Here is a 12,081-nt window from a genome sequence, read left to right as displayed (position 1 = left end):
GGGACTGATGATTGGCTACCTTGGAGGAAGAGGGCTCTCAGGCCCGTGAGTCTGCTGAGCTGCAGGCTGGCCAGGTTGGAGATGCCATTGTGACCCAGATGCAGCACCTCCAGGCTCTCCATCAGAGGGTCCAGGCTGTCAGCGGGTCTGGCATCTCTGGGGCACAGAAAGAGACACATTTCCTGGCACCTAGAACTATGTCTGACATATAGACAGCTATACTGATTTCAAAAGCAGAACCACCACAGGTTAGCTAAACCAGACAAAGACATGCAGCTGGCTATAGGCTATAGATGTCTCTATATTGCCTGTAGCGTATGGCAAACTCTGAGAGTGTATGTACCATGCATCCTGTCTAATGTATACCCCAGCATTCTGCCCTCTGCTGCCTGAGGCTCCAGGCCCTTGTGACCCTGACCAGAATGAGTGAGTAGGGAGATGGATGGGTAACATATGCTTTTGCTGCCCCCCAGTGAATAAAAAGGGAACTACACCACACCAACAAAAAAAAAAACCTGATTACAGATGACTTCAAATCACTTATGTTCTGACACATGCAACACCAGCAATCAGAGCAGGGTACAGTACCTGTTAGCTCTTGATAGATTCTGCTGCCCATAGCCACTGGAGCTGACCTTGTGATACAATGTTTGCCGACCATTTGGCTGGATTGGACTCTTGTGCTGGGGCAGAATGGATTCGATGCGATTGTAGTCCAGGTAGAGCACCTGCAAGGGTGGGAAATGCTGCTGTCTAACTGGAAGAGGTGGATAGTTCGGGTCCAGAGAGAAAATAATCCAGACCAAGATTTTGTTTCAACCAGCCAGTTCAGTGCTCTGTGGCTGATCTGTTTGGTTGAAACAAAATCTTGGTCTGGATTTTTACTTTCTAGACCTGAACTATCCAACCTCTGCTAACTGGGCACCTAACCGCTCTCAAAGGACACAGCTTGACTCAGATGTGCAAGAAGCAAACTGCCAAACATTACCGTGGTAAGGCATGACATTAACTGAGGTCATTCTGGCTCCCCAAAAGCTGGCTGGCCAATCACACACCTTGATTCTGGGCAGGTAGATGAGGCCACTGAAGGAAGTGAGGTTGTTGTGCATGAGATTGATGCTGCGCAGGCTACGGAAAAGATGGAAGGGAGCCAAGTCCACCGTCCTGAGGAGAGAAGCAGAGGCCTGCATGAGAAGCAGCTACATAAGGTGCTTGATATGCTACGCAACATAATCTAAGTTAAAAGACAGTAACACAGGTCAGCATGCAAAGAACCTCAACGCCAAGCATCCTCACAGCAGCTGCTTGAGCTGTCCATGAAGGCAGGAGGCCTCAGGAGTACCTGATAGAGGAACCTTGCAGGTCCAGTTCAGAGATTTGGGAGTAGTTTGCGTGACCCAGCTTCTCAACCACCATGTCAGGGGTCAGACGTCCCCCGAAAATGTCCTTGGCACTCTCGCTCTCCGACATCTCCTGTAGAACATAGCACAGGTGGTCAGGCCTTCCCTCACCTGGCAGTGCATTTATGAAGGGGGGGGGGGTTCCGTTTTCTACTCCCGTAAACTCAAGCTCTCACCACTGCCAGCCCATCCAAAGCCTTGAGTGAAGGCAGCTGGAACACCACGTACATCCTGTAGTTCTCCTGTTTTGCCACCAGGGGATTCCCGTGCAGATCCAGAACTACAAGGCTGGTCAGGGCCTGAAAAAATGAGAGTACTGGTTCTGTGAAATAACCAGGAGTCACTGTAGCCTTTGTTTATAGATATTATAGGAGACAACTGAAATATCTGGTAATATAAAGTGAGCTTAAGAGAAAATATCAACTTGAAACACTCTTCTGGATATATCACTATAACTCTTTAACTGAAGAACAGACAGATACTTTATTGATCCTGAAGGAAATTTAAGCCTCCAGTAGTTTAGACATATGAAAGACCACAATGCAAAAAATGGAAGAAGAATAAAGAATAATAAGACTGACAAAACTGGCAATAGTAACAATAATTAAGGATAGTAATAATAGTGACAAAAGGTACTAAGGTACTAATGATGGTACTAAGAAAACTAATCACTACAGAGTAACTACAGTATTTAGTGGCACAGTTTATTTGCCAGTGCATGCAGTGACATACTGTAGTAATAAATGTTACAATACATTAATGATAAAATACTATTATATTAAGTATTATACTGTAAATACAATAAATACTATGGCACTATAAACTGTAGATTAGTATACATTTGGGAATACTGAATATAGATGTTGTCTGGGGCTGATATAACATTGAACAATTATATCTAAGAGTTATATTTAAACAGTTCGAAGGCTGTGTGTGTGGCACACCCAACCTTGAGGTAGTAGATGTCTCTGGTGGCACCGATGCGATTGTTGCCCACGTATAGTTCAAAGAGAGAGCGCACTCTCTGCGTTCCGCGCAGGGAGCCCAGTCGGTTGTTCTCCATGGACAGAAAGTGCAGGAACGGCAGCTCGTCAAAGATGCATGTGTCAAGGCTGCTCAGCCGGTTCCCGTTCATGCTGAGACGCGTCAGTTGATGTAGGCATGACAGACCTGCAGACATAGTAACTTACTCTGTACCACATCCATGCTTCAGTTAACTACTAAGACAGGGGTATTTGGGGGACTTAGGGAGAGTCGTGTCTGAAATTGGCTAGTACCATATACTACCATCACTCTAAGGGCTGTCTTAAATAACAAGGAGGACATTGCTATCCAGTCAGCACCTGCCCCTATCATCTCACCCCAGCAGTCTCGTGCACAGACTCATGCATCCATGCGACTGACCGTCAAGTCTGGAAATGTCATTATCATCCAGGGAGAGCTCCTTCAGCTGCCGGCACTTCTCCAGGCCTTCTATGTCGGTGATATCATTGTTGTTGAAGGAGGCCCACTGAAGGTTGACCAGTCCCTCCAGATTTTCCAGTCGAGAGAGCCTTTGGCCATCCAAGTTGAGGGCAGTAATCTGTCACGAAAGGCTTATACATCTGTCATGTGCTCATTTTTCCTGTGGACAGACTCCGCTGCGGGAAGCGCTCACCTTCAAGGTCCAGACCACTTCCAGCCCAGCACTGAGGTCCCAGGGTGTCGGGTGGGACTTAGTCAGGAGTTGGGCCGTAGAGAGAAGACTGAGGCGGCGTGGCCGATCTGTGTCGGTCCGTGAGTGGGCCAGGATGGAGACCTGCAATACAATAAACCTCACATTCACATCGAGTAGCTGCTGGATTCGCCTCTCATTTGATTTCAGTCTTTCTAGATTTACCGTGAACCGCTTCGGAGTTTGCCAGTACATCAGTACATTTTAGGATCTGTTGGCTGGCTTGCTGCTGCATCTGTATTCAGGTGTTTGCAGTCAGAGGACACGCGGCCTCCATGCAGGGTGTGTTTTTGCATGCGTGGAGAGTTTCGTCCTACCTGGTCAATCCGGGACTCGCCCATCTGCGTGACGGCCACCACCTCCTCCTCGCTCACCAGCTGCCCATCCAGGTGTGTGAGGGCCCTCAGGTGGCTTAAAACCACCATGCGTAACATGGCAGGCTGAAACACGCAGAACAGGCTTAGTAGTCGGGGGGCATTCTGGGCTGTGCTCGCGGTGTGCTAGCTGTGTGCTCGCGGTGTGCTAGCTGTGTGCTCGCGGTGTGCTCGCGGTGTGCTAGCTGTGTGCTTGCTGTGTGCTTGCTGTGTGCTCGCGGTGTGCTAGCTGTGTGCTTGCTGTGTGCTCAGGGACTTCTAACCTTGTGCCAGGGGTTATGACATATATCGAGGCGTTGCAGGCAGGGGGCGTGTTGACATAGCCCTGCTGCCTCCGACCGCGCCCTGGTCAGCTTGTTCCAGCGCAGATCCAGCTGGCTTAGCTGCTTCATGCCACGGAAGCCTTCCAGGGTGGTAATACGGTTGTAGCTGGCATCCACAGACTCTAATCTAGGCTGCTCCCCAGCACCGATGGAGAAGAATGACAACTGTAAATAACCCAACGGCAACTCGCTGCCTCGCTATCGTGACCTCTGTCTGTCCAGCTAGTGCTGACTTAACATCGACAGCATCAGTTTCAGCCAAAATGCCGACTTCCAGTATCACCGTGATAAATAAAGTACACAGTTCACATGAAAAGTCTGAAGGTCCAGAAGATAAGCACCTGCAGTGTGTTGTGGGTAGCCGTAACACGGGCTGGAAGGTCTGCCCATGATAGGATGTACTGTACAAGAAGATTTCAGTGCTTCATGAACATAGCTAAACTTTGATGTTCGTCAAAGCTGTAGAGGAGTACTTCGTGAATTTGTCAGAGCCAAAACCCTACTGACACTGCCTGTACAGCCCCATAGGAAACCATCCAGATGTGAGGCACCGTACCATATGCGAAAGGTCATCCAGATGTGTTAACTCGTTGAAACTGACAGTCAGATGCCGAAGGGCCATCAGTTGTGAGATCCCCTTCAGTTCGCTGAGGCTGTTTCCATGGAGATTCAGAATCTGACTCCAGAGAAAAGAAGGATGATAGGAGGAGGGGGGGGGGGGTCATGGCCATATCAGTGTTTACAGATGAGAGACAAACCTCTTCATAATTAACAGGTACTGTTGTTTTTAAACAATCAGCCTCTGGAAAGACAGGCAAACTTGGATGAATGGTGCTTAAATGTCCTGGCAGTCAATGAAATGAAAATAATTGGAAGTACCACTAGAGTGTTGGAGTACCAAGGCATAGTTCCTCGCCTGTGTGAACACAACAGGTTCAGGCTTGTGAACTTCTGGTGCCCAGAGTACCACCTTACATTTCACCACATACAAGTCCCTCTCCAGGATGACCCAAACGGTGCCTGGGTCGGGTGGCCCCAGCCTCACCGTGATCTGGCCCAGCACGCTGGCCCGGGCCATTGCCAGAGCCGTCTTCTCATCCAGGGTCACAATCTTGGGGCGAAGCTGGAAGCCAGGTTCCATGTCGAGGGCGTCCATATCCAAGTCGACGTCCTGCTGAAAGAGGGGTGGTCCTTTCACCTGGTTTGACATTGTGGGCTCAGGAAGCGCCATCCAATGTCTGTCCTGAAGAAAGACATGAAATATCATCTCTCCGTTAAAAATCGACGATCTCCCAGGTAGTGCAGCAGTTAGGTGCAGTCAGCCCATGAGCTCCTGCCCGTCAGCATACCTGGGTGATGTACTCAAAGTCGACGAGGTATTCTGGGAGGACCAGTTCATGATCAAATACAAACCACTTCTTCTGCTGGAATCCACACTCACAGCTGGGGTGGGGCATGGAGGAGCCTTCTGTGCCCCAGACAGCAGAGGGAGACAGAGAGAAGAAAAGTCTCTGTACTCCCAAAACATGTAGGCAAAATACAGAACCACTGGGTCGATCTGTATGACACTACCTGCCATCGGTGTTCCACCAAGGTGGGTATCCATGGTAACGGTGTGGTACACAGAATGGGCCTTTGGGTAGCTGTCAGGTTCCATAGGTTCTCCCTCTCTGGCTGGCATGCTGCGCCCCAGGAACACCTTTGCCACAATTACCTGGTCTGGGAAATGGAGAGGCCTTGTGAGTCACCTGTGTCCCCTATGCTCTCTGGGGTGGGGGGGAGGGGGAGGGTCCTGTGCTGAGGACAGACCGTGTTGGGAAGGCCGTGGGTTCTGCCCCAGCTGCTGCCTGGGCCTCTCACTCACACTCAGACTGCTGGATAATGCGACAGCCCTGTCCTTTCCCACAGCCTGTGCAGGTGGAGAGACGCATTTTCATACACGGGTACAGACATGCACACTTGCATGGAAAAGATTCTGATAAACGTACCTCATGCGCAGGTGGGAACCCGTCTTCCATGATGCGCAGGAGCTTGTCTGCCTCCCCATCCGGCATGTAGAAGAGATAGTCCAGCCATCGTTTGGGGTTCCTGCCCAAATATTAGTCAGTTTGCTGGCAGGTTCCCAGCTTGTAGGTAAGCACATGTTACACTTTATTAACCATAAGCCATTTGTATTGCTGTTTTTACAGTCAGGGGAATCTGGGCTGCATAGCGGCGTGACTCTGAACAGGACCCTTTTTCTAGTGGACACATGTGCTGTTGCAGAACATGAGTAAAGGCTCTTGAGCCGTAACAGATTGCAGCAGTCATCAGTCTCCACTGGCTTCATCTATGACTGATCGACATGCTATTCCTGGGTCTTTCTAAAAGTAAGCTCCAGATTGTCCCATCTAGGCTGGACCTCATGCTACGGCCTCTCTGGGAATCTGCCACTTTATTGTCACTCTTTCATTCAGACTTGTAAAGACATGTAAGACACGTCTTCATTCTCATTGGATGAATTGTCCTGTTAGTTATTAGCCTCCTCTGGACCATATTACAGTTCAGGCTTTAATAATTCAGGATGCAGCAGATGAATAGGGAGAAGAGAGATATCACTTGGCTCTTGAGAATAGCTCTATAAGGAGAGGCACAGACCGGTGCACCAATGTTGCAGGAGGCAGGTAGAGTATAATGGTGTGTGTTCAAATTTTTGTTACTTTAATAATTCCCAGTTTGCTACTGGGTGTCCTGTGGCCAAGTGCTATATCAGAAAGGGGTATTTCCAGTATCAGTTATTCTGTATGGATTTGCAGTAGTCGTCTCATAGCCATGAATTCTGAAACTTATGTGGCTAACAAGAAGTTACTACTTGTTGCCCTGTTTCTTCTGCAGCCCTCTGGGACCACAGTTAAGGAGGGATAGCCCCCCCTTGTCTCTCACCCTGGGGGCCGACACTTACTGGGAGAAATCTGCAGACTCCTCGCTTGCCAACAGTGCATGCAACTTGTCTTCAAAGCGCAGACGCAGTGCACGGTTGTGCAACCTGATGACACGTGTGACCCTAACCCCGGCGATACCGTGTGCCTTTTGCTCCTGAGTGCAGAACCGTGACAGGATGAGGTCGCAGCAAGATGTGAACCTATAGGAACGGTAGGTCTCTGTCAGAGCAGTATTGGGCACCATGAGTCAAGGGAGATGAGGGAGCCTAAGGCAGCAAGAGGCAGAAAAACGTCAAGGAATATCAGGCAGAGAAAATAGAAAACCAAAGCAGTGCTGTAGACCAGGGAGCAAAGGAGCCTGGGGAGGTAGCAGGGCAAGGAATCATGGGAGATTTGGGCAGTGCTGGTGACCGGCAATCATTAAAGTTCACAGCAGTGTTTTTGGTCCGAAATGACACATTGGATGTACTGGAGAAAAGCATCATGGGAATTCACCATTTGGAGACTGACAAACGGGCAGATGGTGCAGCTGCAGCAGGACGAGTAGCAGTAACCGGAGCAGGAATGAGGATAGTGAGCTTATGATGTCATAGCATCAGAGGAGCCGCCGAGGGGCTGAATGTTGTTTAGGGGAAGCGGCTCAGAGGTGGCAGTGCCCTAGGGTGGGTAACAGGATGTGGCGCATGTACCATGGGTCAGCAGAACTGCCCTCTTCAAAGTGGATGTTGCCCACAGTTTCCAGCTCCATCACCAAGAAGTGCACCAGCAGGTTCTTCCTCTCGGTAGCCAAGGACAGCTCTGCCTGGTGGTGAATCTCTACTCTGTAAAATAGAAGCCGTATACATGTCAACTATTGAATTTGCTTCTAAACCAACAAACCATTAAAAATTCTAAGTTGTGTGTCTTAGGACCATGGTACCAAGTTTGCTTTCTGTACCAGTGCTGCTGTACTCACTCCTCTAGTCGGCTCATCCACAACCTTAGCCTCTCCTTCAGGGCATCCAGCTTCTGCAGAAGCTTCAACTCAGCGCAAGCTGAGAACTTGGGTGCTGGCGACGAAGGAGCGTCCTGGTGGTGGACCAACCTCCCAGGCTTGACCAGCACCTCTGCCAGCTCTCTCTCCACCTGCATGACAAGGCGTGAAAGCAGCCGCGATGTTGCATTCTCCATTGGGACTCTGGTTAAGTGAAACCGAGCCTGCAAATTCAAGGGCTGTGAGTAGCAGCAAGGTGGACCGTCTGCGCTGTAGGACATACGTGCTTGATGGCGTGGCTGAGGACCCAAATCTGCTTCTCCGGAAGCAGCAGCAGTCTCTTCTTGTGCTGCAGCAGCCGGGCCTCAGTCTCAGCTAGCTGGCCCTGCACCCGCTTCACTCGCATATTGTAGTACATCATCTTCTTCATCACAGTGGCCTGGGGGAGGGGGACAGAGGCATAGTGACAGGGCAGGCAATGCAGGCAATGGCCTGGGGCCCCCTGAGCCAGGAGGGGGGGATTCCCCAAAAGCAGTTGATTACATAGTACATTGCAACGACAAATCTGTTTTATTTGTGTTTTATTCTGTTTTCCACAAAAGTGGAAGTAAAGGATCTGCATTTATTAAATTGTCTTTGGTGAAATTATTAATTTCGGCTTTGTGCTAAAAAACATGGTATTTAATTTCAACATGTCAGGGTGAAATTTGAGGGCCCCATGCAGATTTTTTTCTTATTTTTTTTTTACCCTGGGCCCCCGGAGTCCCTAGAATCACCTCTGGTGGGGGATCATCACTGATCCACAGCATGAAACAGCACCCCCCCCCCAAAAAAAAAAAATATCCTGCGCATACTAGTCTGGTGCTACATCCATGAATGTACTTCTATAGAGGAGCTTCAGCCAGCTGACGGTGGGGGTCAGGATAGCTCACCTCTGCCATGTCCTTGAGAAGCTTGCTGGACACGTCATACGTGTCAAGTCGCTGCAGGCCGGGCATGTGGTAAAGCAGGTGGGTGGCGTAGTTACACAGCAGGCACACGGGGTTGGCGCCATACTGGGGGTCCATCAAACCCAACTCCTTCAGGGCAGGCAGTCTGGCCAGGTTGGTCAGCTCCTGTCACAGGATGATGCCCATAAACAACTTAGCCAACATAACCCCCTAGGCAAAATAGCAGACGCCACCAAGAGGCACTTAAACATCGCTCTGTGGAAGTGCGCCCAGATTACCCAGGGACGCATCATTGAAAGACCGCCTTACAGAAACAGTTGGGGGGGGGGGGGGGGGTCATCAACAGATACATGGTCAGAGCTCACTTTCTATTATTCAAACATCATGTTTTTCCTCAAGGAAAGGTAAAATAATTCCAGGATGTAATAAACATATTGATTGAAAACTGGAAAGTCTCAAGCTAAGTGGTACTCAAATTAAAGAATCTTTTCTCCAAAGTCTGAAAAGGAGCGACGGCAAACAAAGAACTTGGGAGAGCAGGAGTGATCTGAGCTTCCCTCCTCCTGACTGGCTGTCAGGGGTAAAGCGCTACACGGCTGATTGCCGTACAATTGTAAGTAAAACTCCGTAATCAGGGGAGTATTAAATGCTGAATTTCGCTAATCCAGACGCTGTAGCAGCAGCCCTTTGACTGACAACCTTAACTATGTTAAGATTATCAAAAATTACAGCTATGATTAAAATGACAATGGGTCTACCTTGTATAAAAGAGATGTGATTTCTGGGACGCACCTTCAATGAGCTGATTTTATTTCCTGAAAGATTGAGATTTTGTAGATTGATGTTGAGGTCCAGGCTATGCTCTAAAATAAGGACATGAAAGTAATGTAATAGGTGTGCTTAATATGAATAGTGCAGTACAAACCACAGCAAACTGCTCAATAAGCCATACATGCTTAAGGTATCCCATTCATCAGCATACCAACTCTTTCAATGGCGTTGTCAGCAAGATTTAACTCCCTCAGGTTCCAAAGAGTGTCTAGCCCCTTAATGTACAAAAGGACAAACAAGTCAAAGAGCACCCAACAAACAGTTTTAGCACAGAGATTGTTTTGACAGCTTATGTACCACCGCACAAGTCTGGGAATTGATGAGTGGGTGAAACTGCAGCTGCATTATGATACGCACAATCACTAGCAAACTAATGAAAATGGGACGAAACTGACCTCAATGAGAGCAATGCAGTTGTTGCTGAGCCATAAAACCTCAAGGTTTTCCAGTTTCTCAAGGTTTTCAATCTTACTGATTTTGTTATCATAGAGGTAGAGTTTCTGCAGTTGGATGCAGGTCTGGAGGCCAGAAATCTCCTTTAAGATCAGAAGAATCAGAGGTAAAGTGACCACTGAGGGTAAACCATCATCACATGCTGCTATTAAAGTGGATGTTGGTGCAGATCCCTGAGCGTCTCCCCTAATTCTCCATGTGTGGAGGTTGCATGTTCTCCTGGTGTTGCATGGGTTTCCTCTGGGTATTCTGGTTTTGTCCCACAGTCCAAAAACATGAGGTTAGGTGAGGTGGCATCTCTTAAGTGCCCATGGTGTGAACGTGTGTTCTGTCACTGGCTGCCATACCGCTAAGGGTCAACCCTGCCTTGTGCAGTGTTTCCTGTTATGGGCTTCAAGAAAACACCGTGACTCTGCACTGGGTCAATGGTCATGGAAGGTGAATGGATGGATCCCTGAATGTGACAAAGGTTGATAACCACTGAGAATTATCTCGCACTGAGAACTATAAATTCTGTTATGCTTATAACTTTATTTTTATGTCAAGATTACCTTTCAAGAAAAAGTTCACTTGATCCTGAACTGGTTAAGTGCATATGGAAGATGGATGGATGGATGGATGATGATGCTAAGTATCGGGGTCTGTAAATGTGTGACTGCAAACATGAAATCTCATCACCCGACAGCACAGGCTATGAGTAATAGCTAGCCATAAAGAGTAGCATCCCCCAGCTTGGAAATTTCACCCGCCCCCGACAAAGTGCTCCATCTACACTTACAGTTAGTTGACATTCGGCCACCCAGAGCTCCTGAAGCAGGGGGCAGGCCTCCAGGCCCTGGATGAGAGCCACGGCCTGGCCCACCACAGTGAGCTGGCACAGCCTGGGGAAGAGGGAGAGGCCCACCATGCGAGAGAATCCTGAGAACAGCATCTCGAGAGAAGAGGCCACACTCCCGTCCCGAGTCACCTTCTCATAGCACAAGCCATTAGCTGTGCACTGTGGGGAGCAGGGAAAAGGGCTGTTAGTTAGCATAGGAAACACACACCCATAATGTGACTGGCATCAGAAAGGACGTGCCGATCCAAAGGGCAGGACAGTACCAGCTCCCTGATGAGCTCCTCATCATTGCTCTGCAGCATCACTCCTGTACTGTGGAAATGTCTGCACTGTCTCACTCAGAAGCTGTTAGGAAACAGGGACAAGCTTACCCATACTAAATATAACACAGAGGTTGCCTTCATATATATATATATATATATATATATATATATATATATATATATATATATATATATATATATATATATGCGTCCGTAGTTTGATTTACCATAAGCAAATTGGACAAGCTATGCATAATGAACAAGCAATGCATCTCATTTAGCTTTCTAGAGTTGTTTTTTATGGACGTGCATGCCAATCAGTTACATTTATTCTTAAGTTAAGACAATTAAGTTATTTCAAGTCCTCCCCTTCAGTTAACCAGATAGCCAACAGAAACTGTCTGCAGAGTTCTTGTGGAAGTTTCTTACATGTCTCACCTGTCTCAATGTGGTCTTCGCCTGTTTTCCAAAAAAAGTGAACCTCTTTACATGTGGATGATGCGTTATACCATTTCCGCAGCGGCGTTTAGTTTAAGTTTTCTGTTTCTAAGGAAGTGTGCGTCCTGTTTCCAGGGAGCCATCTTGGAATTTAAAGGGCGTTAAAAAATACTTAAAATGTACTCTGTCTTCATTATCCAGCAGAGGGCGCAGCAGTGTCTTTTTAGTACCCAGTCCTAGGACTACCTCCTGCCCCCATTCCCATGAAATGCCGGGGTCCCGAAAATGCCTTTTGTCTGATTTAACCACTATATAACATGTAACTATATAAGATATATATCATAGTATGGCAAGAATGCGGAAAACGGGAATCCGAAGCTGGTAAAAGTATGTAGTTCACACCATCATTTTAGAAGTCGTAGTAATTCATATGTTTTTTTTTTATCAATGAAGTAACTGAATACAGATGCAGGCGTGAGCTTGTATGTTGTATATAATGTCTAAATTATTTTTCTGGGCTGTATATATATATATCTCAGCGACAGTGGAGTTTAACGGTAGCACTCCTGTCACTCCCAGGCCAGCAGGGACAAATCACGGTAA

At 47.9% G+C, this 12,081-nt stretch overlaps 1 protein-coding gene and 1 long non-coding RNA gene across 3 annotated transcripts in view; one reads left to right on the top strand and one right to left on the bottom strand.

Moving 5' to 3' along the window:
* lrrc9 (leucine rich repeat containing 9) overlaps positions 1 to 12,048 on the bottom strand; it is an 18,366-nt gene extending 6,318 nt beyond the window's left edge. For both annotated transcript variants that reach the window (XM_023825557.2, XM_072699130.1), the window contains exons 1-27: positions 11,479 to 12,048; positions 11,041 to 11,122; positions 10,718 to 10,936; positions 9,882 to 10,022; positions 9,638 to 9,701; positions 9,448 to 9,518; positions 8,638 to 8,820; positions 7,989 to 8,144; positions 7,688 to 7,857; positions 7,422 to 7,553; positions 6,753 to 6,932; positions 5,800 to 5,899; positions 5,621 to 5,720; positions 5,384 to 5,530; positions 5,161 to 5,279; positions 4,857 to 5,054; positions 4,368 to 4,487; positions 3,752 to 3,943; positions 3,432 to 3,554; positions 3,058 to 3,198; positions 2,805 to 2,982; positions 2,350 to 2,570; positions 1,577 to 1,699; positions 1,343 to 1,473; positions 1,056 to 1,164; positions 589 to 728; positions 20 to 156 (exon numbers count right to left, since the gene is read on the bottom strand). In XM_023825557.2, coding sequence (XP_023681325.2) covers positions 20 to 156; positions 589 to 728; positions 1,056 to 1,164; positions 1,343 to 1,473; positions 1,577 to 1,699; positions 2,350 to 2,570; positions 2,805 to 2,982; positions 3,058 to 3,198; positions 3,432 to 3,554; positions 3,752 to 3,943; positions 4,368 to 4,487; positions 4,857 to 5,054; positions 5,161 to 5,279; positions 5,384 to 5,530; positions 5,621 to 5,720; positions 5,800 to 5,899; positions 6,753 to 6,932; positions 7,422 to 7,553; positions 7,688 to 7,857; positions 7,989 to 8,144; positions 8,638 to 8,820; positions 9,448 to 9,518; positions 9,638 to 9,701; positions 9,882 to 10,022; positions 10,718 to 10,936; positions 11,041 to 11,079 — 3,634 coding nt within the window. In that variant the 5' untranslated portion in view covers positions 11,080 to 11,122; positions 11,479 to 12,048. The remainder of the gene's footprint in view (positions 1 to 19; positions 157 to 588; positions 729 to 1,055; positions 1,165 to 1,342; positions 1,474 to 1,576; positions 1,700 to 2,349; positions 2,571 to 2,804; positions 2,983 to 3,057; positions 3,199 to 3,431; positions 3,555 to 3,751; positions 3,944 to 4,367; positions 4,488 to 4,856; positions 5,055 to 5,160; positions 5,280 to 5,383; positions 5,531 to 5,620; positions 5,721 to 5,799; positions 5,900 to 6,752; positions 6,933 to 7,421; positions 7,554 to 7,687; positions 7,858 to 7,988; positions 8,145 to 8,637; positions 8,821 to 9,447; positions 9,519 to 9,637; positions 9,702 to 9,881; positions 10,023 to 10,717; positions 10,937 to 11,040; positions 11,123 to 11,478) is intronic.
* LOC111851046 (uncharacterized) lies at positions 5,536 to 6,760 on the top strand. Its single transcript, XR_011982561.1, has 3 exons — positions 5,536 to 6,180; positions 6,374 to 6,474; positions 6,686 to 6,760. It is a non-coding gene; the product is annotated as an uncharacterized lncRNA (long non-coding RNA).
* Positions 12,049 to 12,081: the final 33 nt, after the last annotated feature.

Source organism: Paramormyrops kingsleyae, chromosome 14, assembly GCF_048594095.1.
Source record: "Paramormyrops kingsleyae isolate MSU_618 chromosome 14, PKINGS_0.4, whole genome shotgun sequence".
In the NCBI taxonomy this organism is placed as follows: Eukaryota; Metazoa; Chordata; class Actinopteri; order Osteoglossiformes; family Mormyridae; genus Paramormyrops; species Paramormyrops kingsleyae.
This window is presented reverse-complemented; position numbering and strand designations above follow the sequence as displayed.